This window comes from Exophiala xenobiotica (genome assembly GCF_000835505.1).
Source record: "Exophiala xenobiotica strain CBS 118157 unplaced genomic scaffold supercont1.6, whole genome shotgun sequence".
Taxonomy (NCBI): domain Eukaryota; kingdom Fungi; phylum Ascomycota; class Eurotiomycetes; order Chaetothyriales; family Herpotrichiellaceae; genus Exophiala; species Exophiala xenobiotica.
Genome location: NW_013562489.1, coordinates 2292651 through 2317380, shown reverse-complemented (window position 1 = coordinate 2317380; position 24730 = coordinate 2292651). Strand labels below are relative to the sequence as shown.

At 50.9% G+C, this 24730-nt stretch overlaps 11 protein-coding genes across 17 annotated transcripts; 5 read left to right on the top strand and 6 right to left on the bottom strand.

Moving 5' to 3' along the window:
* Positions 1-111: 111 nt before the first annotated feature.
* PV05_10131 (uncharacterized protein) lies at positions 112-1610 on the top strand. The gene has a single exon (XM_013456540.1). It carries the CDS (start codon positions 185-187, stop codon positions 1496-1498), a length of 1314 nt encoding a protein of 437 aa, XP_013311994.1. The 5' UTR covers positions 112-184; the 3' UTR covers positions 1499-1610.
* Positions 1611-1905: 295 nt separating this feature from the next.
* PV05_10130 (uncharacterized protein) lies at positions 1906-4275 on the top strand. The gene is made up of 2 exons (XM_013456539.1): positions 1906-2446; positions 2500-4275. The coding sequence occupies exons 1-2, from the start codon at positions 2434-2436 to the stop codon at positions 3780-3782; spliced, it is 1296 nt and encodes a 431-aa protein (XP_013311993.1). The 5' UTR covers positions 1906-2433; the 3' UTR covers positions 3783-4275.
* On the bottom strand, positions 4248-5142 carry PV05_10129 (uncharacterized protein; the record flags this gene model as incomplete). Its single annotated transcript, XM_013456538.1, has 2 exons — positions 4248-4868; positions 4948-5142. The coding sequence occupies 2 exons, from the start codon at positions 5140-5142 to the stop codon at positions 4248-4250; spliced, it is 816 nt and encodes a 271-aa protein (XP_013311992.1).
* Positions 5143-6414: 1272 nt separating this feature from the next.
* PV05_10128 lies at positions 6415-9051 on the bottom strand. 2 transcript variants are annotated; one of them, XM_013456536.1, is made up of 3 exons: positions 8810-9051; positions 7075-8750; positions 6415-7018 (listed from the first exon to the last, which is right to left on the bottom strand). In XM_013456536.1, exons 2-3 carry the CDS (start codon positions 8620-8622, stop codon positions 6743-6745), a joined length of 1824 nt encoding a protein of 607 aa, XP_013311990.1. In that variant the 5' UTR covers positions 8623-8750; positions 8810-9051; the 3' UTR covers positions 6415-6742. The 2 variants fall into 2 exon arrangements, with proteins under 2 accessions (XP_013311990.1, XP_013311991.1); XM_013456537.1 differs by having other exon boundaries at positions 7075-9051.
* A 699-nt stretch (positions 9052-9750) lies between these two features.
* PV05_10127 (ubiquitin-conjugating enzyme E2-16 kDa) lies at positions 9751-11352 on the bottom strand. 3 transcript variants are annotated; one of them, XM_013456534.1, is made up of 5 exons: positions 10828-11352; positions 10670-10715; positions 10534-10563; positions 10295-10478; positions 9751-10239 (listed from the first exon to the last, which is right to left on the bottom strand). In XM_013456534.1, exons 1-5 carry the CDS (start codon positions 10869-10871, stop codon positions 10100-10102), a joined length of 444 nt encoding a protein of 147 aa, XP_013311988.1. In that variant the 5' UTR covers positions 10872-11352; the 3' UTR covers positions 9751-10099. The 3 variants fall into 3 exon arrangements, with proteins under 3 accessions (XP_013311988.1, XP_013311987.1, XP_013311989.1); XM_013456533.1 differs by having other exon boundaries at positions 10670-11352; XM_013456535.1 differs by having other exon boundaries at positions 10534-11352.
* Positions 11353-11355: 3 nt separating this feature from the next.
* On the bottom strand, positions 11356-13169 carry PV05_10126 (uncharacterized protein). The gene has a single exon (XM_013456532.1). It carries the CDS (start codon positions 12928-12930, stop codon positions 11650-11652), a length of 1281 nt encoding a protein of 426 aa, XP_013311986.1. The 5' UTR covers positions 12931-13169; the 3' UTR covers positions 11356-11649.
* A 74-nt stretch (positions 13170-13243) lies between these two features.
* On the top strand, positions 13244-15174 carry PV05_10125 (flap endonuclease 1). 4 transcript variants are annotated; one of them, XM_013456530.1, is made up of 5 exons: positions 13244-13408; positions 13456-13541; positions 13591-13595; positions 13647-14208; positions 14257-15174. In XM_013456530.1, exons 1-5 carry the CDS (start codon positions 13396-13398, stop codon positions 14776-14778), a joined length of 1188 nt encoding a protein of 395 aa, XP_013311984.1. In that variant the 5' UTR covers positions 13244-13395; the 3' UTR covers positions 14779-15174. The 4 variants fall into 4 exon arrangements, with proteins under 4 accessions (XP_013311984.1, XP_013311985.1, XP_013311983.1 ...); XM_013456531.1 differs by having other exon boundaries at positions 13591-14208; XM_013456529.1 differs by having other exon boundaries at positions 13244-13541.
* On the top strand, positions 15175-17773 carry PV05_10124 (uncharacterized protein). Its single transcript, XM_013456527.1, has 7 exons — positions 15175-16065; positions 16151-16176; positions 16326-16348; positions 16427-16557; positions 16613-16683; positions 16734-16922; positions 16973-17773. The coding sequence occupies exons 1-7, from the start codon at positions 15972-15974 to the stop codon at positions 17144-17146; spliced, it is 708 nt and encodes a 235-aa protein (XP_013311981.1). The 5' UTR covers positions 15175-15971; the 3' UTR covers positions 17147-17773.
* Positions 17631-19992, bottom strand: PV05_10123 (uncharacterized protein). Its single transcript, XM_013456526.1, has 3 exons — positions 19275-19992; positions 18609-19182; positions 17631-18544 (listed from the first exon to the last, which is right to left on the bottom strand). Exons 1-3 carry the CDS (start codon positions 19859-19861, stop codon positions 18002-18004), a joined length of 1704 nt encoding a protein of 567 aa, XP_013311980.1. The 5' UTR covers positions 19862-19992; the 3' UTR covers positions 17631-18001.
* A 465-nt stretch (positions 19993-20457) lies between these two features.
* Positions 20458-22358, bottom strand: PV05_10122 (T-complex protein 1 subunit delta). Its single transcript, XM_013456525.1, has 2 exons — positions 22192-22358; positions 20458-22135 (listed from the first exon to the last, which is right to left on the bottom strand). The coding sequence occupies exons 1-2, from the start codon at positions 22249-22251 to the stop codon at positions 20576-20578; spliced, it is 1620 nt and encodes a 539-aa protein (XP_013311979.1). The 5' UTR covers positions 22252-22358; the 3' UTR covers positions 20458-20575.
* Positions 22359-22498: 140 nt separating this feature from the next.
* PV05_10121 (26S protease regulatory subunit 7) lies at positions 22499-24729 on the top strand. The gene is made up of 6 exons (XM_013456524.1): positions 22499-22743; positions 22791-23786; positions 23836-23940; positions 23997-24066; positions 24160-24190; positions 24241-24729. The coding sequence occupies exons 1-6, from the start codon at positions 22649-22651 to the stop codon at positions 24261-24263; spliced, it is 1320 nt and encodes a 439-aa protein (XP_013311978.1). The 5' UTR covers positions 22499-22648; the 3' UTR covers positions 24264-24729.
* The last annotated feature ends 1 nt before the right edge of the window (position 24730 follows it).

Here is a 24730-nt window from a genome sequence, read left to right as displayed (position 1 = left end):
GGCGTGAGCAGTTTCTATAGCACCCCGAGCACTTATCTTGGCAGCCATTATAACCAAGTCTGTCACGTCTGTGAAACCGGAAGCTAGGCATTGACCGCAACTTCAGCGGCGTCCTCGCGGACTCTTTCTCGCCCCTTTCTCTCAAGTTGTCGAGTAATAGTGGTCAAGATGGTTCAGAAGGGAGATGGATAGCCCAACGTCCACAGCTTTGATACCCATCAAGAAGGAACCAGTCACCGTCAACCCGGAAGAAGTCCCATCACGGAACCACGAGGCTGAAAAGATCAATCCCGAAAAAGCCAGGAGAAAGACTTTTCGAGAGTTGTCTACTGAACAGAAACTTCTCGCTATAGTCAGGCACAGTGTCAAACCGTTTTCAGATCGTCTGGATCCTTTCGCAGCTCTGCCGGTTAACCTTGATCGGCTGCAGGAACATCTAATTAGCTTCTATCTCCTATATTATCCCAAGGCAACATATGGCTTCAGTCCTCGACTGCGGCCGCATCCGGTTGCCAGCAATTTTTCCATTGCCTTGACCACCCCAGCCTGTTTTCAGGTTATTCTTGCGCGATCTGCACTTTACCGGATTGGATTGAACAAGTATGCTTCGGACCGCGAGAAGGATGAACTGAATCTTGCAGTGATACGTCACAAAGGCGAAGCTCTGAAGATGGTCCGAGGCTTGAGTACTACGGCGAGTCCCAATCGGAAAGACGACCTCCTTGCTTCCATCATTAGCCTGGGCACTTTCGACCGACGCAATGGCGCTCAAGATGCTGCCGGCATGCATTATTCTGCTGTGAGAAGAATACTCAAATCAACCGGTGGTCCGCTTGCTGTCAATTCGGTCTTGTTGTCTCGAGTCATGTGCTTCTTTGAATGCATTTATGGCACAAGTCCTGAAAGCTATATCTGGGACGAATCAGACCTGAAGCGATTGATCAAAGGCCTCAATGGCTTCTTGTTGAACGTACGGGAACTCTGGCAGTCGCTTTCCAATATAAGTGGCCTCACAGCGCAGACAGCTGAGGACCCAGGTCCAGTACCGATCCATTCCTTCGGCCTGCAACCAGGCTCGGCACTGCTCTCGCTCGTGGAGAGGCAACCGCCGGCAGATGCTGAGGTCACACAGGCCCGTCGGCTGGAAATGGTTTTCCAGGTCACCTGTCTGCTTACTCTGGGAATGGTCGTGGTGGACTATGCCAACGACTTCCGCTCGTTGCAGCGGTATATGGACGGTCTGCATAAGCAAATGGACGACCTCCAGCTAATGGGGCAGAGTTGCAACAATGCTATGTGGCAGATGCAGGTCAATGACCACAGTGATGCTCATAGCCGGAGAATATGGCGGGCGGCGTCATTTGCCTGGGTACTCAAGCACGTCTCATACAATGTGCAATTGAGCTTGAAAGAGTGGCTACTCGCATTTTTCAAGGCACAGCCGGTGGCAGAAAAGCAGTTTCGGCTCGATCCTTTCCATTTTAGCTATGCCAACTGACGGCAACGGTAGCAGCAAAAGTGATTTGGGCTTAAGTTTGGAGTTTGGATGATTTGAATATGGAAAGGGCTGGCTGAGTTGCTGCACGGGCAAAGTCAAGAAGGAAACCGAGTAATCAGAGTCCAAGTTAGTTTAGTTAGTTAACCTGGAAGCTCTTTATCAATTCTATCGATAGGCCAATCATCGCCTAATAGTCCCAGCAGCGACGGTAGCCTATCGGAGGCAGAAACGACATTTCTAATTAAAGCCACAGGCTAGTTAGCCTAAACCAGGCCTAGTCTAGGCGTTCTAGGCGACCATTCAGGCTCGTGGCGCGCATGATGGCGACTGCCCAGACTGGCCATCCCGAGCTTCAGGAACAGGTAATCTTTGGTCAGCCCTTGCCACCCACCTGCAGATCCAGGCTTGTGGAAATGCCATGCCAGCACATGTTGGACTCTCGCGTCTCTGCATACTCGTACACTTCATCGAGCACGTCGCAGACGATCATTCAACATGACCACACAAGCAACAAGGAAATCAGTCTCAAAAGCCCCGACAAAGAAGTAAGACCCGAGGGTTGCATGCGAAGCGAGCGGGAAGCACCGTGCCACCAATCTTCAGCCCATCATTACCCAGGCACGGCCCCTTACAGCCTCCACCCCTTTAATTTCTCATCCTGCAGTCCACCACCTGATGCGCTGACCATCCTTCTTCCCTTTGCTCTGGAATGTGCACAGGGTTCCTCAGCCTCGGGACCATCTCTGAAATTATGGAATGATCTGATCTGATCTCCTTGCCTAGAGCTACAATGTCACTCATTTGAATATCCTAGCCTTCCTTGCCGTTCACTCATATATCGAGTCACTCATTCAATCACTGTCCAACACCGTTACTCGCTGTTACACGTCTTCACCAGACCTTTCTAGAGCTGGGAATTACACTCTTTTACAGCAATGGCTCCTCAGGGTACGAATCTACCTCTCAATGTGCTACAAGCATGCAACTAACCAAACGCGCAGATGGTGTAGCGACCATCTATGGAGTCCCTACGAAATACGCCTCACTCCTGACCCTCGTCGTCCAGAACTCTTCCCTTGTCCTTGTTATGCGATACTCCCGAATCCTGCCTGGTCCTCGATACCTCAGCTCTACAGCGGTTGTCCTCTCCGAACTTCTAAAGTGTTTAATATGCCTTACCATCCATCTACGCGAACAACGATCCCAGTCGCAATACTCAAGACTACCTACGCTTTCAGATGATGCGAGTACCTCGTCAAATCAGCATGCGTACAGCCTTCGCCAACTATGGACGGATATATTCGGCGTCAAGAGCGGGTTTCTCAAGCTCCTTGTACCCGCCGTACTCTATACTCTACAAAACAATCTACAATTCGTGGCGGCCTCAAACCTCGATGCGGCCACTTTCCAAGTGACCTATCAATGCAAGATCTTGACCACGGCCTTATTTGCAGTCCTGATGCTTGGACAAACGCTGTCTGCAAAGAAGTGGTTGGCCCTGGTGATTCTTACGGCTGGAGTGGCCTGCGTTCAAATTCCATCTTCCACCACCTCCACGACGAAGCAGCCGGGAAATTACATGCTTGGAATAATTGCCGTCGCAGTGGCGTGCTTATGCTCCGGCTTCGCAGGTGTCTACTTCGAAAAAGTACTGAAAGGCGGGCACACCGCTTCCATTTGGGTCCGCAATATCCAATTAAGCGTTGGCTGTCTGGCCATTGCACTAGTCGGAGCTCTCATGTGGGATGGTCAAGCCATTCGCCAGGACGGCTTCTTCCAAGGATATAATCCGATAGTGGTGGTGACAATCTGCATCCAAGCAGCCGGAGGCTTGATCGTGGCCATGGTGATCAAATACGCCGACAATATCCTCAAAGGCTTCGCGACTTCCCTGTCAATCATCCTCTCAACCGTGGCCTCGGTCTTCTTGTTTAACTTTATGCCGACGATCTATTTCTTGCTCGGCTCCATCTTGGTATTCTCGGCTACGTACCTTTACAGCATGCCCGATTCGCCGAAAGCCACTGAGGTATCCACGATTGAGGCCGAGAAAGGGCCTGTTGTTAATGTCGAAGACTACGACAGCGACAACACCAGTGCCTCACATCCCGCCCCCCAGCCGTTCAGAGATGAAAGCGATCTCGACTCAGGCGACGAAAATCTCGATGCTACCAGTATCTACGAGCCGGATGATGGCAATAAAAGTCGCAATTATGCGCCCTCTTTGATTACTACACCTACCGCCGAGAAGAAGGTGTTCACCGAGCTGGGTCATGTCGGCTAGGAACATCGTTGCATTTTCTGACGCAAGATTGGGACGAATGATTGGCGTAGTTATGATTGACGGAAATCTTATATCCGAACGGAACATTCTGGGATTGGACCTTTTCAAGACTTCATACAGTATGGAGCGCGGCGCACAGGACATCTACTGTAATATTATGTCGCTTTGGATACCACGTCCTTCTAGTATATTGGATGATCGCGGGAAGATTGGCGATTTTATGGAAGATAGTCTCCGATATGATTGAAGCCAGTTGGTCCGCTCGTTTCATACATTGCCTCGCTCATGCAAGACACCAGCCTTATCACAATTGCGCATGATCTCCAATGACCTTTGGCTGCACCCGGAGGGGTTTCTTCTTCTGCGGATAGTTTCTGCGCTGTTGTATATAAGTGCTTCAAGGCTGGCCGTGCTGCGATGCTGTTATGCAGAAGGGTGTCCATCAACAACGACACCTTCACGGCGCTATTTCTGATACAAACTCCCGATGAACAACGCACCACATTCGTTCCTCTCCACCTCTTTGGACTCGGGCGTGATTTCTCCCACGGCAGCCTTCACAATCGCATTGGCAATATGTTCCGGCGGCTCTATCCTGCCTTCTTTGGCCCAGGTATCAAACCGCTCCCTCTCGTCAGGACGCATGACGTGGTCATATTCCCCGTTGAAGATCTTGTCGACCATGGGCGATTTCGTGACGAGCGGCAGGACGCCGTAGACATCGATGTCGCGCTCCTCATGCGCCAGGAGATGGATGAACCGCGTCAATGCGGCTTTGGACGTGCAGTATCCGCTCCAGCCGCGGTATAGGACTGTCGAGTCCACGCCGCTTGTCACGATGATGATGGTAGGTTTGGATTTCCGCGTCGTCGCCTCTGAAGCTTCGGACGGAGACAGGTGCGGCAAGGAACGTTGAACCAGGTCGACGACCGAGAAGTAGTTGATGTCGAATATCTTCTTCAAATCCGCCAGGGCAACGTCGCGGATGCTTTGGACCGGGAGCATGGTCCCGATGCAGCTTATGAGGTGGCTCATGGTGCCATAGTTGGCTATTGTCTCGCGGACGGCCTTCTCGACGATTGATGTCTAATATCCAACAGGTTAGTGTCTGGTCTGGCCTGGGTCTGGTTCTGTTTTCGCTGCCCCGAGTCCCAGCTGAACTTACGTCGCAAGCATCGCCGTAGACTGTGTTCAAGTACGATTTGCCGTACTGAGTCTCCAAAGCTGTGAGTTCGGCTGACGGACACAATGTCAACACTTGGACGCGTGGAGTCGGTTGCTTCTCCAACAGTTGAGTGAGTACATTGAGGCCAATGCCACTGCCCGCGCCACTCAGCAGTATGACTGGTGCCGTCGACATGATTCCACGACGCTGTATTAAGTGTCACCTACTCCTAGGAAAAATTTGGTTGAGTATTGAACGACCAGGCCAGACTCAGCAGGAAGTGCAGCGTAGCAACGGCTCCAGCTTATTGTTTTTGTTAATTGAGTCAGGCACTTCAACGGAGTCTCGTCTGCTCAAGTCTTCACATTCAGCACTCGACAGCCGAGGGCTGAGGCTATGCATTCCCTTGAATGCATTGAGCGCCTATCCCCGCCATTCACGGTGTTCAGCGAACATGAACTCGGAAGAAAGGCGCCGAGCCTGCCTGGGGTGCAAGTGGTGGGTAGTAGCCATTATGTCCAAAGGCAACGGACAAGAAGCGATCATAAGAACCGCCGAAAGTCAGACGTTGAACCATAGACAGCTATATCGCAGGATGGCTTCTTTCTCATTTCTCGGATATGGGTGCCCACAATCATTTCCTTTGGTCAGCAAAACCTCGCGGACGAGGCTGGCAGTACAGTATATTCCAAACGAGTCTAGGCTCCAAGACAAGACGAGATGCTCCGATGCCTTCGCGAAGCTTGTCTTACGCCATCCTTGCTCGTCTCAACACTGTAGCTGTTTGAACACCATTTCAGTCGACCGCTGATCATAGCATCTAGACCGAGATCGACACTTCAGATCAGTAGCGTGCGTACGTCAAGCATCCACATTGTTCTCCAGATTTATGAGACGAGGAGAAATGTAGACGGCGACAAGATTGTTTTATGTACGGAGACGACGTTCGTTGTGTCCTTGTTGTGAGGCGGCAACAGTCGCAGATCTGAAAACAGAACCGTATCGGGCTTTCGGCTATCACGAAACCTTTGTGAGACATGTTCTCATCATACTAAGTAGTATGCAAGGAATTGCTCCTGTTCGCTAGAAGTAGCCTCGGTGGTATGTGACTCGGCTCGAACTTCACTTCTCACCAAGTGTACCATGGTATGCTTGGGTTTGTGACGTGTCCAGTTCGATTCTGATGCAAAGGGCAAGCTTCCAGGCGACTATCTTGAGAATGCTTGTGTGCCATTCAAAGTCTAGAATCGATCCCCAGTCTGCGGACCGTGTCAAAGCTAAACATGCTGAACCGGAAGTGCACAGTCAAGCAACGTGACGGACACAGGTCGACATCGCGGAGTAACGGTCCGTGCAGAAGCAACCGCTGCGAGTCATCGACTGCAGGACTGAGGAGGCTTTTGTAGTTATTCGATGAAAGTGTTGTCGAGATTCAGAAGGAATACTACATCTGGAAGGCCAAGATTTTCGCCAGTTTCTGCAAAATTCTCATTTCTACACCTCGTGGTTCTCATAGACGGAGCGCAATCTGGGTATCTCTATATAAATTGATACAAGTGACAAGGCAAAAGTCGTTGTTTCTTGCCGGAAAGATGGGCGTGCTGGCAACGCTGTGCGCATTGGGAGCAACTGCGAAAGACCAATTGCACCACCTCTAACTTTCCCGCCGATATCTCAAAGCACCAGTTCCTTCTACCCCAGTGGCAATGCAAGATGTTCCAAACATGCGCTATTAGTACGCCTCGTAATGAACACGCTGAAAATGTCGGCGGGGGGGAATGAAAGAAATCCTGCTTTAGAAATTTTCCTTGCCCCATACGAAGTTGAAGCCTTTGTCGCCTTCGCTGTACATGTTGCACTTGACGTGCAATTGTGAGCCAAGGCCCTTCGGTCCACAGAAGAATACTCCAGCCTCGCCAGGAGAATGCAGTTTCCGTACGGCTCGGAATACCATGTCCCAGTTCGGACGGCCAAAGTTGGTAGGCGTCCGTAGACCGGTGATGGCGTCAGCATCGGTTGAGTTGAGCATAATATTGTTCGCGTCCGCGGCGGAGATTTTGGCAGTCAGATACTACAACAATATGTTAGTAAATTGTGAGCACAAGCATTGGGGACTGTGGTACTTACGGCGTGGATTTCGATGGCATGTTCCTTGTCTTGCGACTCGATAGCCATAAGTAGACTCTTGAACCATTCCAGAGACCCAAAATCTCGGCAGATCCAGAAGAAGTACACTTTGCGCAGGCGTATGTTGGTGCCTTTGCCGGTGCTCATGCGGTACCAGATAGACTTGAGAATGCTGGCAAAAGGAGTCACTCCAATACCGGCACCAACGAGGACAGCGGTCTCGAATTTGAACACGTCTTCAGAGGCAGATCCGAAAGGACCATCAACGTAGATTCGGGGTAGAAGCTTCGTTAGACCACCGGCGCCTGGAGCCATCGACATAACCTCCGATCGCTGCTTTTTTGCGCCGCCATCACTGCCTCTTCCGCCTTTGCTTTCTTCGCATCCGAGAGCCTTGCCAAGGGCTTTGGTAAAGTTGCCCACCATGCGAACATGGACTGAGATGTAGTCTTCCTCAGGAGCAGAGGTGAGGGTGAATGGATGGTATTGCCAGATGGAGACCTCGGGGCAGCAGAGGAAGATGTACTGACCGGCCCTAGTCTTCGTTCTTTCCTTGTGCATTTGTATTTCGACAACGTTACTGGGATGCTGAATGACCTTTGTGACGAAAGTCTTGTGTCGGCCGCGGATCTCTCGCAGGACTCGCTCCAATAAATAGGCAAAGCCACCGTACATCCAGTATTCCCAAAAGACACCAGTGCCGAAGCAGAAAGGTGCGGTGTCGGTCTTGATCATACAGAAGGCACCGTGCACCGACCAAAACACGAAGAAAATTATGAATAAATGGTGTGTGGACCAAAAGCGCTCGTAGTTTGCGCGCCTGGGCTTCTCAATTGATGTCAGGAGCATCGCCATCAAGGCAAACAGCATCACATAACCGGACCAACCAGGGCCAGTGACAAAGTTGATCTTCAAGAATCCGACGATGCCCAGCTTCTGCTTGGCCGCAAGTTGGGCGAAGTTGTTCCAGTGCGCAATGGTGTGAACCCATGTGAAAAAGACGATAGAGTAAGCGATCTGTTTGTGGAAGGTGATGTTCTTGTCGAAGGGTACGATACTGTTGAGAGGTGTTTGGCGCAGTAAAGATATCAGCGTTCGGCAGACGGGGAACAGGATGAGCGCGATGTCAAAGTGTAAGACCAGCGCTGCGGCTCGTGCGATCGGGTATGTGATGCCGAAAGTCGAGCGTGCTGTGGTGAGGTTGTCTTTTAGTTGATAGTTCATGAAGCCAAATGCGAATATCAGTCCGTGAACCAGCACGAACAATCCCACCAGCATCCGCCTCGACCCTTCGTTGACCATCCATCTTTCAAACTTCTCTTTCAGTGTCAGGCCTCGAGGCGCTTCACCGCTAACCTCCCCCGACAACAGCAACCTCGACAGAGGTGTTGACCGCGTCCGTTCCGTCATTGTAGAGGTTGTCGACGTTGTGTTTGACCTGGCCAATGGCTTCTCGAGATAATACATCGGCGCATTATTGTGTGTGGTAGTATTCGACCGTCCCAGCGGCACCTCGTAGAAGTATGGCTGCGACGAGGCGGTATTCATGGCGCTCGCTAGGTTAAATGAGAGGGCTGTAGCTCTGACAATCTGCTCTGGCGGTCCACAATTCGTCTACGTTGCTGCGGCAGGTCGAGACTCGACACACAGGCCAAGAGGGCTTTTTGAAACGCACACTTGACACAGTATTAGTCTGAGAGGAAATGACCGTGCCGCAGAACACTGACACACGGACCTTGACACGGCTCCGCACCAGGCGAGGCTGTTTGAGATCTCGATACTATGGTAGAAGGTGAAAGTGACTAAAATGTATGAAGCGAACAAGTGCCATGGACAAGAAGATGATGATCAAAACAAACAAATGGAAGATCAGGACAGGAAAGACATAGATAACTAGGAACCCAAGAAACGAACGCTTTGGACTCCCTTCAGCGCTTCCATCGCCCCATCGCCCGGGGCTGCAGTCTTCGAGGCCGTATGCAAAAGAAAGGGGGATCTGTCGGGAATGGCTTGTGGGCTAGGTGTCATTGGAAGGCTGGTGCAGGCTGGTCCGAGGGCGACAAAAAGCCCACATTACCTGAAAATGGGAAAGTCCACGGGATGACAGCACATGTTCACCGAAGTCCAGACGTCCTTGTTGAGCCATGGTGCGGTGGTGGATTGGAGCTTCTGAAAAGATGAAAATTGAACGTTCGACAACATGATTTGCAGAGGATGCGAGGTGGTTGGCCCATTGGTGAAACACGCCAGGGGCGAAGGGATGCTTCGAAACGGGCCAGATATCCATGGTTCTTGCACACTTTGCTTGTCCACACCCATTGTTCCCCCCTGCTTGGCCCTGCTTGGGGGCACCAGGCTCCTTGTTTCAGTGCTGCAAGGCTCCTCACTATACCTTCCAGGTACTCGTACGAGGGCCGTGGCGGCCCCTCTCCATATCCCGACATTCCTTACGAAGTACGGATAGGTCTCTGGCGTATGCGAATTTAGACACGTGCTCATAAGTAAAGAAACCACTGAAACCAAGGACATCGGCTCCATGTCTTGTCAACCCGTTGATACGTTCCTATTGGAGCATAAGTGACCTCGAATGATGGCGGGCAGATCCTTCATCAGCCTCTACTTGGGCTGGGCGCGGCGGCTAGATTGTCAAATGTCACGATCATGATCAAATGCACTGGGCAGAGAAAGCAGAGCGCGAAGGAACAACAAACACCAAAACATTGAACAATCTTCTGGATAGCAAAAGCATATTGTTATCCCTAAAAGCACGCCTTTAATGTAATGCATCATAACAGTTCATCCCAGATCGTGCTGTTGGAATGCAAGCACTCTGAAACGTCTACGCCCGTTTCTCCCGTTACTGTCATTGCTTCCGTGTCGAAATGCATTGGTACTCTTGCAACCGTTCTTCGTCCTCGTGAGGTCCGCCATGTGTTGCGCAATAGCAGATACCCCATCCGCTGCACTGCACATGTGCACAGCATGAGTCGAGCACTGGCCAGTCAACCGTCGTCTTCCCCAGCAACTAGATTGCGAACTTTCTCGTCCATTCCCGTGCAGTCGCTTCATACCGGGCTCGATCGGTCTTGTACACGTGAGCAATTTCTGGGACGAGAGGATCATCCGGGTTGGGATCTGTGAGCATCGAGCAGATAGAGAGCAGGACTGTTTCGCAAGTGAGCATGCTATCCACCAAAATCGCAACCGGGTTCATGCGTACCTTTAGATATTGTCAGAGCAGGGCTCCATTGGTCTCGTAGAATGTCCAGACATATGCTGCCGTTCGAGTTGATGTTGGGATGGTAGATTCGGGTCGTGAAGTTGACTTTGGGCGGCTTGAAGGGGTAGTCTGTCGGGAAGTGGATGGATAGGAAGAAGACTCCGCCTTGGAAAGGGCTGTCGCTCTGCAAGACAAGTCAGGACATGATCATCTGCAATTTCAAGCGGTTAAATGCTTACAGGACCCATGATTGTCGCTTGCCAGTGGAACTGTAAGTGGAATGTTAGAGCTTCGTGTTGCATGCCATGGATCTCAGCCGCTCGTAAGATGACCACTACTGGGTCTTCACAGCGCCTTTGGAAAGTTCCAACGTACCAGATCATCTCCCATCGGACCTGCTGAGCATGACGAAGGAGGATCACTATAGTCACCACATATCAGCATTTATTCAGACATCCGACACCTCCTTATCAGGCTCGATCTTGTCATGAACCCAGTCATCTCGGAGAATTGTGGTACAAGGACGGACATACCGGCCGAGATCCGTAAGTTCCTTGTTGATACGCTTCAATGCCATGTCTGAGGTATTGCTGTATGTGGATGCGGAAGAGTTTTTGAGAGGGTAAAAGTTGGTAGAACCGAACGAAGGCGGGGCAGCGAAGTGAGTCAACCCTGTGTCCAGAAGTTGGTCGAGGTGGGCTCGAAGAGGCGGAAGGATGGACCTTAAGAGGAGACAGGAAGAGGAAGGTGAGTATTAAAGGAGAAGGCAGAGTAGACCGTTCGGATCAAAGGGTGTTGTTGTCAAACGTTTTGCTGGTGGAAGGTCGTGTCGCAGTGGTAATAAAGAAGAGGGACTTGGTGATACTCAGCCGGCAGCGCAGTTGAAGGCAAAGTTCTTGGCGATGAAGGAGCCTTGGAACATGCGAGATGCGCTGAAAGTGCCGTGGAGTGCCCAATAACAGTTGGCTTTGGGCCTCACTTTTCAGTTTTCACTGCCACAACTGCTTCGCCACTGCATCAGTCATGAATTGCTTGCTCACTATGACAAAGCAATCTTGCTAGTGCAAGTAGCACGGTACAAACAGATTGACATTCACTTTCTTTTGTCTTCCGCCCTTCCGCTGTCCTCAACTCAGGCTTCTTACCGCTTCTGGTGGGTGGATCAGTGATACACCACGTTTTCTCCAGGATGCAGTGCAATGGACTACTATGTACAGACGAATGAAACATATGGTTCCGAGAGCCTAATCAATGGACGACGGCTTTTCTAAGCTAGGGCTCTCCGTAGAAAATCCTTGATATATTGCGGCTCTTTTCATGGTGGTGCCATCCTTCTTTCCTGCTGGGCCTGGCGCCTATACAAATGCTTGAATGCCAGTGATTGCCCTTCCCAAGATCAAGGCATGGATATCGCTTTGTCCTTCATATGTTTGAGTGACAAAGAGGTTCGCCACATGACGGCCAATGTGGTATTCGTCGCTGACAGCGTTTCCACCAAAGATTTCCTGCAAGTGGCGAGCGTTTACCAGGGCCCGGTCACAATTTTGTCTCTTGATCATAGAGATCATTTCTGGGGCGGCTTTGCCTTCATCCTTCAGCCTGCCAACCTGGTATGCTGCAGCGAGCCCGTATGCGACATCCGTTGTTGCATCCGCAAGCTTTTTCTGTACGAGCTGATATTTTGCGATCGGATTGTTCTTGAACTGTCTCCTTTCCAAGGCATATTCTCGAGCCCGGGTTATGCAGTCTTCCAAGGCTCCCATTGTCCCCCAAGCTATGCCAAATCGTGCCGAGTTCAAGCACGCAAATGGGCCCCTGAGTCCTTCAACGTCCGGGAACATATTCTCCTTTGGCACAGGACATTCATCAAGCTGAATCATGCCGGTGATCGACGCTCGAAGCCCGTTCTTGTCCTTCAATTGTGGCGTCTCAAGGGTGCCAGGAGGACACTTTTCTCTTTCTATAAGGAAGCCTCTGATCTTTCCTGTCTCTTGAAGCTTGGCCCACACGACCAGCACGTCCGCAATCGGGGAGTTCGTGATCCAGGTCTTTGAGCCCGACAGACTGTAATATCCTTCCTTAGATGGGTGTGGTTTTGCCGTCGTCTCCATTGAACCTGGATCCGACCCATGATTTGGTTCTGTTAAACCAAAACAACCTATTAACTGCCCGTTGCCCAGCTTTTCCAAGTATTTGTCTTTCTGTTCCTGTGTTCCGAACTCATCGATCGGACCCATGACAAGGGAAGATTGAACAGACATTCCTGATCGGTAGCCTGAATCTACCCTTTCCACCTCCCTTGTTATCAGCCCTGAGGCGACGCTGGAGACACCAGCGCAGCCATAGCCTTTGATCGTCGCACCTAGTAGCCCGAGCTCTCCCATCTCCTGCAAGATAGTCTTGTCATAGTCCTCTTGACGGTATGCCTCGAGGACTCGCGGCAGTAGGCGCTCCTGACAGCAGGAGTGTGCTGTTTCTTGAATCGCCTGCTCCTCCTCGGTCAGGAAGTTGGACAGGTTCAGAGGGTCCTGCCATTGGAAGGCTGCTGGGGTAGAGGCATGCCTGCGACAGACGGACTGATTCAGCGGGTTCAAGCGCGCCCGCGCAGCTTGACGATAAAGAGACCGCGCCAACATGACCAGTGCACTTGAAAGGAAGAACACAGAGAAGTATAGGTAGTTGAAAAGTCTACGGCTGAAATGACAGAATCATAGGCACAGATCCCCACTGGAGTGGGAAAGCCGCGGCTCATCTCCAACCCTCCGAGGCTGCATTTGGTACAGGCACTTTAGCACTCAGAATGTCAAATGGCGGGTTTACAAGGCTTCAGTCAACGTGAAAAGAGTGAGCAGCGCAAGATCTCACAGTAGTTCTGTAATGCCCAGTAAATATTATCCAGTCTTTCCTTTACTCAAGTTGGGGGATTCTCCTCTGCTCCGATGCGCGTTCTCATTTAGTCACCTGATTGTACGTCATTACTCGATACTTTAATCGTTGCAGGCGCGGGACGCGATCACATTTACGCGCAGCGCAGCCTTGTACTTTTTGTCCAGCAACTATACCAACCTCACGGTTTCCGATTGCCATACCTATCCGCAACGATGGGAATCAAGGGCGAGTCATATCTCTCAGGACTTTACGTCGGGTCTGACCTCTTGCAGGACTGTACCATGTCATTGCCGATGAGGCGCCTGAAGCCATCAAGACCGGTGAAATCAAGAATCACTTTGGTAGGAAGGTCGCAATTGTGAGTGCTCTCCACTGCTTGCTCGACACTCAGACTAACAGCCACACAGGATGCGTATGATGATCTCAAAACGACCAGGATAGAGATAACTGCTAACGGCCCCAGCTCAATGAGCATCTACAGTTTTCTGGTTGCAGTACGATCAGATGGCCAACAGCTCATGTCTGACACTGGTGAAACGACCTCACACCTCATGGGAATGTTTTACAGAACCTTGCGTATAGTCGACAACGGCATCAAACCCCTCTATGTCTTCGATGGAGCACCACCTAAATTGAAATCAGGCGAACTTGCGAAGCGGTTTGCTAGGAAGAGTGAAGCCAACGAGCAACACGAAGAGGCTAAGGAGACAGGTACTGCGGAAGAAGTCGAAAAGTTTTCAAGGCGTACTGTGAGGGTGACGAGAGAACACAATGAAGAGTGCAGAAGGCTGCTCAAGCTGATGGGTATACCCTTTATTGTCGCACCCACTGAGGCAGAGGCACAATGCGCGGTCCTGGCGAGAGCTGGTAAGGTATATGCAGCGGCATCCGAAGACATGGACACGCTTACCTTCAACTCTCCAATCCTACTACGACATTTGACCTTCAGTGAGCAGCGCAAGGAGCCCATTCAGGAAATCCACCTTGACAAGACCTTGGAGGGACTGAATATGGACAGGGATCAGGTGCGAGTTCTACGAGCTACTTCGGCTGCGAGTGACTGACATCACCAGTTCATTGACCTTTGCATCCTCCTCGGTTGTGATTATCTCGATCCTGTTCCCAAGGTTGGACCGAACACTGCATTGAAACTCATCCGAGAACATGGTTCATTGGAGAAGGTGGTCGAGTTCATCGAGAATGACCCCAAGAAGAGATACAGCATTCCAGAAGATTGGCCTTATAAGGAAGCGAGAGAGCTGTTCCTCCACCCAGACGTGCGGTCCGCTGATGATCCCGAGTGTGACTTCAAGTGGGATGCGCCAGATGTGGAAGGCCTTGTTCAATTTCTTGTCAATGAGAAGGGATTCAATGAAGATCGAGTACGAAGTGCAGCGCAGAAACTACAGAAGAATGTGAAGACGGCACAACAGTCCAGACTCGAAGGTTTCTTCAAAGCCGTACCAAAGACTGAGGCGGAGAAGAAGGATCTGAAACGCAAACACGAAGACAAGGTTGCTGAAGCGAAGAAGAAAAAGAAGGAAGATGCAAAGACCAAGAAAGAATCGAAAGCCAGAACACATATCTCGACGTGAGCGCGCGTGCAACGAGAGGAGATGAGAATAGGGATTACGGCGGATCCGATGTTGCCGTGGCGGCGAAAAGCATTGTGTACTCATAGCACGGCGTCCTGGGACAACAGCGGGGTTTGCTTTTTCAGGCTGATGACAATCACCATCAGAATATTGAGTGTAGAGAGGCACGTGCGCTGCAGGTAGAGCGATCACGAGAGATACAGTCGACTTGGCACTAGCGAAGCTGGGTTGTTCACATGACGCGGGCAGTCGGTGATGAGGTCAAGAGCTCGAACTCCGAATGGTTGAGCTTGATTCATCGTCACCCGACTCTCTCTATCATGAAATGGACAAACCATTGTTGTAATAATACTACGATAGGTAGCTAGATATGCCTACAACCACGAATATGAAACAGTCACAGACAAAACTTGATTGCCAAGAGCGCGGGCCAATCACAACATGGTTACATCTTCTTGTAGACGAAGATACTCAATCACGCAAAAGCCAAGCGACATGATGGTCGACCGTCGAAGTCACCAATACACGGCTGACACACCAGACTAGCCCTCACATGGCGACATCGTGCCAGGGAGAGATGCTCGCCAGGTATACAGAGCAAGGGTGAGTCGAAATTACGTAGTATTACGGAACTACTGTGATCAATGAGACGAACAACGAAGCTGGAAAGGTCAGAAAAATACGTAGTGGAACGGGAAAGGTGGGTACGTGTTCAGCGTGACAAGGCCAAGGTGACCTCGAGACTGATGAAAAGGTGGACGAGAAGAGAGAGAGAGAGATGATGGGAAAGAGATGACACGAACGGGAAGGGTGGGAAAGGAGAAAGAGTCGAGAAGTCAGCGCGTGATCTGGGATCTGGCTGGCAAGCAATTGATTGTTCTGTGCTGGCTCGATTCGATTATTTCCTCGAGCTCTGCTTTTTACGAGAGCACTAGCTCCCGCCCGATGATTCAAGTTCCTGATTGGCTACGCGCCGCACCTCACGGATTGATCTGATCAACCACGGCACGTCACATGTGAGGTATAAACATCTGCGTGTCCCCCGCTCGCCGCGCGCAGCGAGGACAGCCCATCACCCATCCATCCTGCTTCTCTTCCTCTCTCGACTCAATCACCGGTCTACCGTTCACTCGAACCATATCTTTCGCTTCTGACCCATCTAACCAACCACTTAACCATCTTCTACCATCGAGATGCCTCCCAAGAAAGTTACTGGCGCCGCCGCCGCCGCCAAAGAGCAGAGTCAGAAGAAGACTGCCGCCGCCCCAGCTCATGCTTCATACAAAGGTGAGTTTGCCTGCTTCAATGCAGTCGCCTCGTCGCGGAACTTTGTCTATCATTGTCGCGTGTCATTGCTGACTCTCCATGCTAGATATGATCAAGGACGCTATTATCAACGTGAGTCTATCCTCTTTGCGACAACGTCGGTGTCCTTAATTGCCTATCTCGTCGCCGGGTAAATGGCTCGAGGTTGGCGAAAGAGATGGGCCTTTTCCTGAATATCAATATATCCTGGAATCGCATTGCTGACGCACCTCAACACACAGCTCAAGGAGCGCAATGGAAGCAGGTCAGTTCGGTACCCTACCTCGTCGCCGCCAGCGCTCCGAGGGTCCGTCTTGTGTACACTATACTGACCCAGACACAGCCGACAAGCTATCAAGAAATATGTCAAGGCAAACAACAACGTTACCATCACATCCGAGACTCAATTCGACTCTCTTTTCAACAAGGCCTTGAAGTCTGGTGTCGAGAAGGGTGACTTCCAACAACCAAAAGGTACTATTACTTCGTTTGTCGCGCGCAACAACAATATGCTAACTCGCGTACCTAGGCCCCTCCGGTCCTGTCAAGCTGGCAAAGAAGGAAGCCAAGCCTGCTGAGAAGAAAGCTGCTGCTCCCAAGGTCAGTGTTCGACCTTGTCGCCTCCCCTCGGCCTACTAACTAACCCACAGAAGGAGAAGGCTGTTAAGGACGAGAAGGAGGCTAAGCCAAAGGCCACCAAGACGAAGACTGCCAAACCAAAGACTGCCACCACCAAGGCCAAGAAGGCCACCACAGCCAAGAAAGCTTCCACCGCAAAGCCAAAAGCCAACACTGCTACTAAGAGGGCCCCCAAGACAAAGACAAAGACTGAGGCTCCTGTATGTTCCCTTCCATGTACTTAACTGAACCTATGCTGATCATGCCAAAGGCCCCTGCCGTCACCGATGTTCCCACCGTCTTGAAAAAGACGAAATCAGGACGCGTCACCAAGCAAAAGACAACCGGCGCCCCAAAGAAAGCAACAACCAAGAAGCCATCAGCTAAGAAAGCCACCGGCCCCAAGAAGTCTACTACACCCAAGAAGGCCGAGGCCTCTGCATGAAAGACTTCTCAAGTCTGACTATGTCGATGTTATGACCTGACGTGTGTTGCTTGCTTTTCTAACCTCGTGTGTATCTGGTACTTGGTTGGTCATGTTGATGGGACAGGATGATGGGATGCGGGAGGCTGGTGCAGGCGTTCATGAGTTGTTGATGTCGCCCTGTTCAAGTCTTTCGCGCCACAAGTGCCGCTCGCTTTCCCGCAATGTGTTCTAAATACCTCGGGCTGCTGTGCTTTTTGTTTGGGAATCAGATCAAGATGGGGAATACCAGGCGTTAGTATCATGGTTATGGGATGGGTACGGGACAAAGGAGAGATCCAGGCGCAAGCACAAGTGTGAGTGCGCAAAGATACCATCAGGGCGCATCATCTCTTCTCTTCTCACTTGCTTGAGACTTGTACAAGAGGGAGAAGATGTGACGACTTTACATTTCGAGATCAGGTATACAGACAATCGAAGTGCCTTGTACAGACTCTCACCTAATGTATATTTCTCCGAGGTTGAGATTTCGAAAGCAGTAAGATGACAAAATCGGAAGCAAGTTGATCCGAGCATGCCCCTTTTTCGTCATGTGATGTGATTAGAAAGCTGATGAGAGATTGTGTCGAGAGGTCGTGCCATTGCTAGACATGTCATATTCTTCATGTTGGTTGCAGTTACTGACTGCAATGTGTTCCCTTGAACTTTGAGAGCCAAATCTGTCTTTGATGGTTGGAAGAGCCCCGATTACCAGGCTTTCAATTCGCGGTGGTACGAAAATATGCTAGCTGTCGGGGTCGAAACTGCTAGCGCCATCTCTTTGGAAATACAACAAATGGCAAAGTCAGTGCTCTCAACTGGCCGCCCCTGCTTGCATCAAAGCCGTTGAGAGCCGTTGCTTCTTCTTCGCTTGATCCACTTGATCTTGAGGTCCTGACCTCTGTTCATCTGCAATGTCAGCCTCGGCCCGCTGTCCTCCATAACGGCGTCGAATCTGCTCTTAACCTGCTCGTCCGTCTCATCATTCCGCAATCGGACGGCTTCACATCTGTGCGTTTCAAAAATCGTCATGAAGACGCTCACGAACTCGACCTGGCTCATCTTCATTCCTGGACAGGCTCTGGGTCCTGCAGACCACGGCACAAAGGTGCCCTTAGGCATAGTCTTTACGTTTGCGATGGTGGATAACGGCGAGTCCGGCGACAGTGTAGGATCAATGAGCCACCGGTCTGGACGGAACTGGTCAGCGTCGTCGCCGTAGGTTTGGGGGTTGCGGTGCAGCGCGACTGAGCTGATATAGACGGAAGTTCGCTTGGGGAGTACATATGTGCCCAACGAGGTCGTGACGGTCACGTCATGCGTCTTGTTGACTTGCTTGGCGATGTGAACTAGTGGTGGGAAGAGGCGCACTGTTTCGAACTGACCATCCCGATGTTGAAGGTTATCAGGAGTTTCTTGAATGGGGCAAGGGAAAGGTACTCACCATCAACGCCAGACAGCGTGGTAGCCGTGGGAAGATCCCCGAGTATTCAAGGTCTTCTATGGGCTTGTCACCGACCACGGTCGAGATCTCTTCGTACAGCCAGTCTTGCCACTTGGGGTAAGTGGCGAGGAGGGCAAGGGCATATGCCATTGTGTTAGCTGTGGTATCAAAGCCCGCGGCTGTGAAAATGAACAGGTTGCCCAGCATCTCTTCTTCACTAAGGTACTGGGAGGATTTTGCGTCGCCGGTATCAGATAGCCGGACGAGCGTGCTCATCAAATTACTCCGAGGCTCACTGGTGGTGGTCTGCAGCTTGCGTTCATGCTCGAGCATCTCCTTTGTGAGTGGAGGAAACTCGTTCTTTGCGCGCCCGATATCTTGCCACGATTTGGGGAGGACGCGTAGCGTGAGTAGCTTCGTCGGGAATACGGCTGCGAGGATATTCTCGACGACGATTTTGGTGGCTTCCATATAGGTGAAGCGGCGCCCTTCAGGACGCGATGCCTCCTGTTCCTTCCACGGCCTTGATATGCCAAATCCAGCCGCGCCCAGAACATTGATGGCAATGGTCTTCCTGCTTTGTCGTTAGCACAGAAAGCTGTACCATGCTAGACTCAAGCTCTAGAAGTTTCTGCAGTGTTGTTACAGACCTCCGGTAAGACTTACATTCCTTGCATTGAATCGTTTGTTACGCCTTTGAAATCGTCCATGTACGAGCCGAGCATTTCGCGAGCCTGCCGGCAGGACTCACTGAACACTAGCTTGCTGATCTTCTCGTTGATGTTGGGAGCAATGAGTTTGCGTTGGCGTGACCATGGCTCCCCGTTGCTGGTGAGAAGGTTGGGTCCGAAGACGTTCATGATGACCTCTCCCATGTCCGTGTTAGGGAAATCTTTCGGGCGTTTCAATGCTTCGGTAATCAACTCTGGGTCGATGGTGCTCAACTCGTTGCCGCCTGGCGTGACGAGAATAAAAGCCGGGCCATATTTCTTGAAGATGGATCCCTTCACACGGAATTCAAAGCCATAGGAGGCGACATCGATGCCTTCATAGATCCATGATGGGAGGAGCCTCTTGTACAGTGGATTGAGGGGTACACTAGAAACCATCCACACCGGATTGTACTGGTTGATCGGGCAGATTAGTATCGGCAAGCCTGTCTTGCGTGCGGTGAGGTAGTTCCTGAACAGGCTGTAGAAATTCGAAGACACCCAGAAGCCGAAAAGGAGCAACAAAATCACAGTCCAGGTCATCTTGAAGGGAGTCCCAATGGGTTGAAGCTTTGTGTACCTGATATGACTTGAGGAAGAGCAAATATCTTGAAAGACCTCGTCGACCTGGACTCGATGAATCCTTCGACTGCTCCCCGCTCCGCTTCTGGTTGGCTCCGCGCAATTGAGACTTGGGATGGGGATAAAGAGCATCAAACGATCAGCACTAACGTTATGCAACTTCTCGTAATGGCTTGGCCGGCCAGGGGGGGCCTGAAGCCACGTTCAGCCATTCCGGCCGCCTAGTAGGAAAGACTGTTCCTGAGCATCAGATGAATACCTAAGTCATCATAGAGCACCCCTGGATCAAGGAACGGCTGCATGAGCTGCCAAGTACTTTGTAGATACATATTATATACCTTACTGTATGGTAATAGCAGGGTGTGATTTAAGCCCTAAAGACGCTTGTGAAGGTCTGAAATGAATCCATAAGAGAAGTCAACACATCTAGCGGGAAATCGGAATAAAATTCATTTCTGGCCGCGTTTAGTACAACAACCTCGTGAGACTTGAAAAAAGCCCCACGACAACGATTCGGATCTCCTGAATGTTAGTGAGAGGGCCTGAAAGTTCTAGCACACATTTCAAAGCGCCCCAGATAAGGGTATATTCATTCCACGACCACGCTATGCTTGGGTACAGTACACTTTTGATTCCGGTCGCCCGTAGATAACTTCATCAAGTTTCATTCCACCATCATCGTGACAATGCAATATCGTCAATTCGCAGAATCATCTTCACCGTCTCCGCAGCTAACTCGATCGCACTGGTGCTCACAAGCAAAGGCTGAAGCACTTTCTCGTCTGCAATGTTTGTCTTGACTCCTCCACTTCGGATGCTCACACCAGCATTCTTTTCACCCATGTCGTGTCGATGTCGAAGCTCTGTAACCACTTTGATGCTGTTCAGTCCTGCATTTTCTGCTAAAGTGGTAGGAATGACCTCCATAGCATCCGCAAAAGCTTTCCAGCAGATTGCCTCGGTGCCAGTCAACTCTCGTGCTCGTTTCGCCAGCTGCTGCGCAACTTCAATTTCAGGAGCTCCACCACCAGCGATGAGCGCCTTCTTCTTCACCAGACACCGAATAACACAGAGGGCATCGTGTATGGAACGTTCCGCTTCGTCGAGTACCAATGTGTTAGCACCACGGGCCACGATGGAAACAGTCTGGGTTAGGGGTGACGCTGTGCGAATGCCTGTAATCTTGACATATCGAGCCCCAGACGATTGGACCTCTTCCACCAAATCCGCACTTCCTAGTTTGTCTTCGGTAAATGTGTCGATGTTGGCAATAGGTTTGCAACCAGTGCTCTTGCACAGGAATTCGACCTCATCTCGCTCAATGTCTTTGATGGCCATGATTTTCAGCCTCGATAGGAAGTGCAGAGATAAGTCGTTGACCGCATCTCGCAAGATGGATTTCTGAATTAGCAGCACATTGCACTTGGCCTTCTGGATCTTTTTGACCATATTGAGTAGGTAGGTTCTTTCCTCCTTCAGAATCTTGTCCATTTGTCGGTAGTCATTCACAACGATCTGGTTCTCCATGTCGGGTTTTGGGGGACTGAGCTGGAATTGTATCAATGCGATTCGTGCCTTCTCTATTCTGGCTGGGCCGCCACTGCTCTTGATAACTGGCTGGTTGAGCACCACTCCATCAATCATTTCCGAGTCCTCAATAGTTCCGCCAACCTTTTTGACAATGCGGATATTCCGTAGATCAACGTTGTCAGCAGTCTTTGGGTCAATCGTTTTCAGGACGGAGTCGACCGCCATAGGACCGAGCAAGCCAGAGTATTGCGACACTATTTTCGAAGAGAGTGACGTTGAGGCAGCTTGTAGAAGCGTGGTGCGATCTGACAGAGAGATAGGCTGTGACATGCTGTGCAGCACCTTGACCGCAGCTGCCGCCGCTCTCTGAAACGCCTCTGATATTATGGTAGGATGGATGCCCTTTGCAAGCAATCGGTCGGCGGCTCCAAGCAGGCTGCCTGCAATGACAACGACAGAGGTCGTACCATCACCCGCCTCGACATCTTGTGCTGCGCTGAGATCTACTAGCATTTTCGCCGCAGGGTGCATGACGCTCATGCTCTTCAACATGGTATTTCCATCGTTCGTGATCAGGTTCTCGCCTTTGCCGGACTGAATCATTTTGTCCATACCTCGTGGACCGAGTGAGGTTCTGATGGCATCGGCCACGGCTCTCGCAGCCATGATATTGGCCGTCCGCACCGCCATCGGTTTCTCTTTGTCCTAGACCCCATGTTAGAAATCGACTGATCTTCCGCATAAGAGGGGCAGGTACACACTTTGAAGGCCGCATTTCCTCCACCGCCAACATTACCCTGGATGCCCAGAGCAGCCGCCATATTGGCTTAGTCCCTTTTAATACAGTCGCTCAAAGGGAGAGGAAGAATGGTATCCTTTCCGTAGACGGTTCAAGCAAGACGTTGGTCACTGGGAGATCACTGCGATAGGGAACTGCGCATGAAGCACATATAATTTTCCTTGAGTGAAAGTTAGGCGCAGCCCGCATTGGTGCTAGTGGCGATCATTTGGTACCGCGGCGCAGAAAGCAGCTAACTTATCATTTCAGGCACGGCGCGATTACGGAGTCTGGCATCATACGGTCAACACACTCGTAACTGCTGCATTTCCCGTAACCATTTTCTCCTTCGCACTCCATCATATCTCGCCGCATACTCTGACAGCCCTCCCCAAATCACCCCCTCTGTCTCCGTTTCCTTTACTTGATCTCACGCCAGAATGCCCAGCGCCACCGGCCAGAACTGGGAGAAGTACCAGAAGACCTTCGCCGACGACGAGGAACCCGAGAAGAAGATCACTCCCTTATCAGAAGAGTCAGTTATTCAGGGTATCATTTCCAAGCATCGCTGACGAAGCACAGAGATATTCAAGTGCTACGAACATATGGAGCTGCTCCCTACGCAGCCGCTCTGAAGAAGCTAGAAAAAGAGATCAAGGACAAACAACAGAGCGTCAACGAGAAGATTGGGGTTAAGGAATCAGATACCGGTCTTGCTCCTCCACACTTATGGGACGTCGCCGCCGATCGACAACGAATGTCGGAAGAACAGCCTCTACAGGTCGCGCGATGTACGAAAATCATACAAGACGACAAGGATCCCGAGAAGAGCAAATATGTCATCAACGTCAAGCAGATCGCAAAATTCGTCGTCAACCTGGGAGAAAGAGTCAGTCCTACAGATATTGAAGAAGGCATGCGAGTTGGCGTGGACCGTCAGAAATATTCAATCATGCTTCCCTTACCACCCAAGATCGACCCCAGTGTTACAATGATGACGGTTGAGGACAAGCCTGATGTGACGTATGGCGACGTGGGTGGTTGCAAAGAGCAGATAGAAAAGCTACGAGAAGTCGTGGAGATGCCTCTACTGTCACCAGAGCGGTTCGTCAGCCTGGGCATCGACCCTCCAAAAGGAGCACTGCTCTATGGCCCTCCTGGAACAGGGAAGACATTATGTGCACGAGCGGTGGCCAACCGAACAGACGCTACTTTCATCCGAGTCATTGGTTCTGAGCTGGTGCAGAAGTATGTCGGTGAAGGTGCACGAATGGTTCGAGAATTGTTCGAAATGGCCAGAACGAAAAAGGCGTGCATTATTTTCTTTGACGAAATCGATGCTATTGGTGGCGCCCGTTTCGACGACGGTGCTGGCGGTGACAATGAAGTCCAAAGAACCATGTTGGAGCTGATTACTCAACTTGACGGCTTCGATTCGAGAGGAAACATCAAAGTCATGTTCGCTACCAACCGACCTGCCACTCTGGACCCTGCACTGATGCGACCGGGTCGTATCGACCGTAAAATCGAGTTCGCTCTACCAGATCTGGACGGCCGCGCCAACATTCTGAGGATACAGTAAGCCTGCCAATCTCCTGCAGCCTTGTCGATACTGACTGGGTCTTAGCGCAAAGAGCATGTCTGTCGAGCGTGACATCAGATGGGAGTTGATTGCAAGACTCACTGGTCAAGCAACAGGTGCTGAGCTTCGAAGTGTAGCGACCGAGGCTGGGTAAGTAATCTTATGTGATACTGCTGCTTGGCGATGATTCTCTGACCGTGCTCCAGAATGTTTGCAATCCGAGCGAGAAGGAAGGTCGCGACCGAGCAAGACTTCTTACAATCAGTCGAGAAAGTTGTGAGTGAAACCGAGACCCTACCCCGGAACCTTCGGCATAGCCACAGCTTGCCTATCATGCTACAAGGTGTTCAGTGCTAACGACTGTAATAGATCAAAGGGAACTCAAGGTTCAGCTCCACAAGTAAGTAATGTCGACTTCGTATGGCTCTTTGATTGCTAACGCCCCATTAGATGTATACGCACAATATAATTAGGTCTGGTCGACAGCCATGTTTCAGCAAAGAAGAGCGCGGCATTGCATTCTCCTGGAGTCCGGCATGGCTAGATCTGGGTTACGCGGGAGGCGGCGGCTGCTCTCGGTGCGGCTGGCCTTGTAAGATTAACATCAGAAATGAAAGAATATTACGCTGCATTCCTGTGTCTCTCGAGATGATGGATCATATATTCAAGAGCAGGAACACTGTGCCTCAATGCATGCTGATTCTCGTCCATCCTGGCCCGCACCTCTTGGCCTACTATGTACCTCTGGAATCGTCCCATAGTATTCGAGTCACAATTAACCGGAAGGAGAGGCTCTTCCAGTAAATTTGCCAATAGACTCGAGAAAAGAGAAAGGCTAAAGACATGATGCAGATACTTTCTCTTGCGCGAGAAATGAGGCTTTAAAAGTGTGGCCATGATAGGAAGCGTGGGAAGTGTAGGAAGTGTATGGCACCAATGA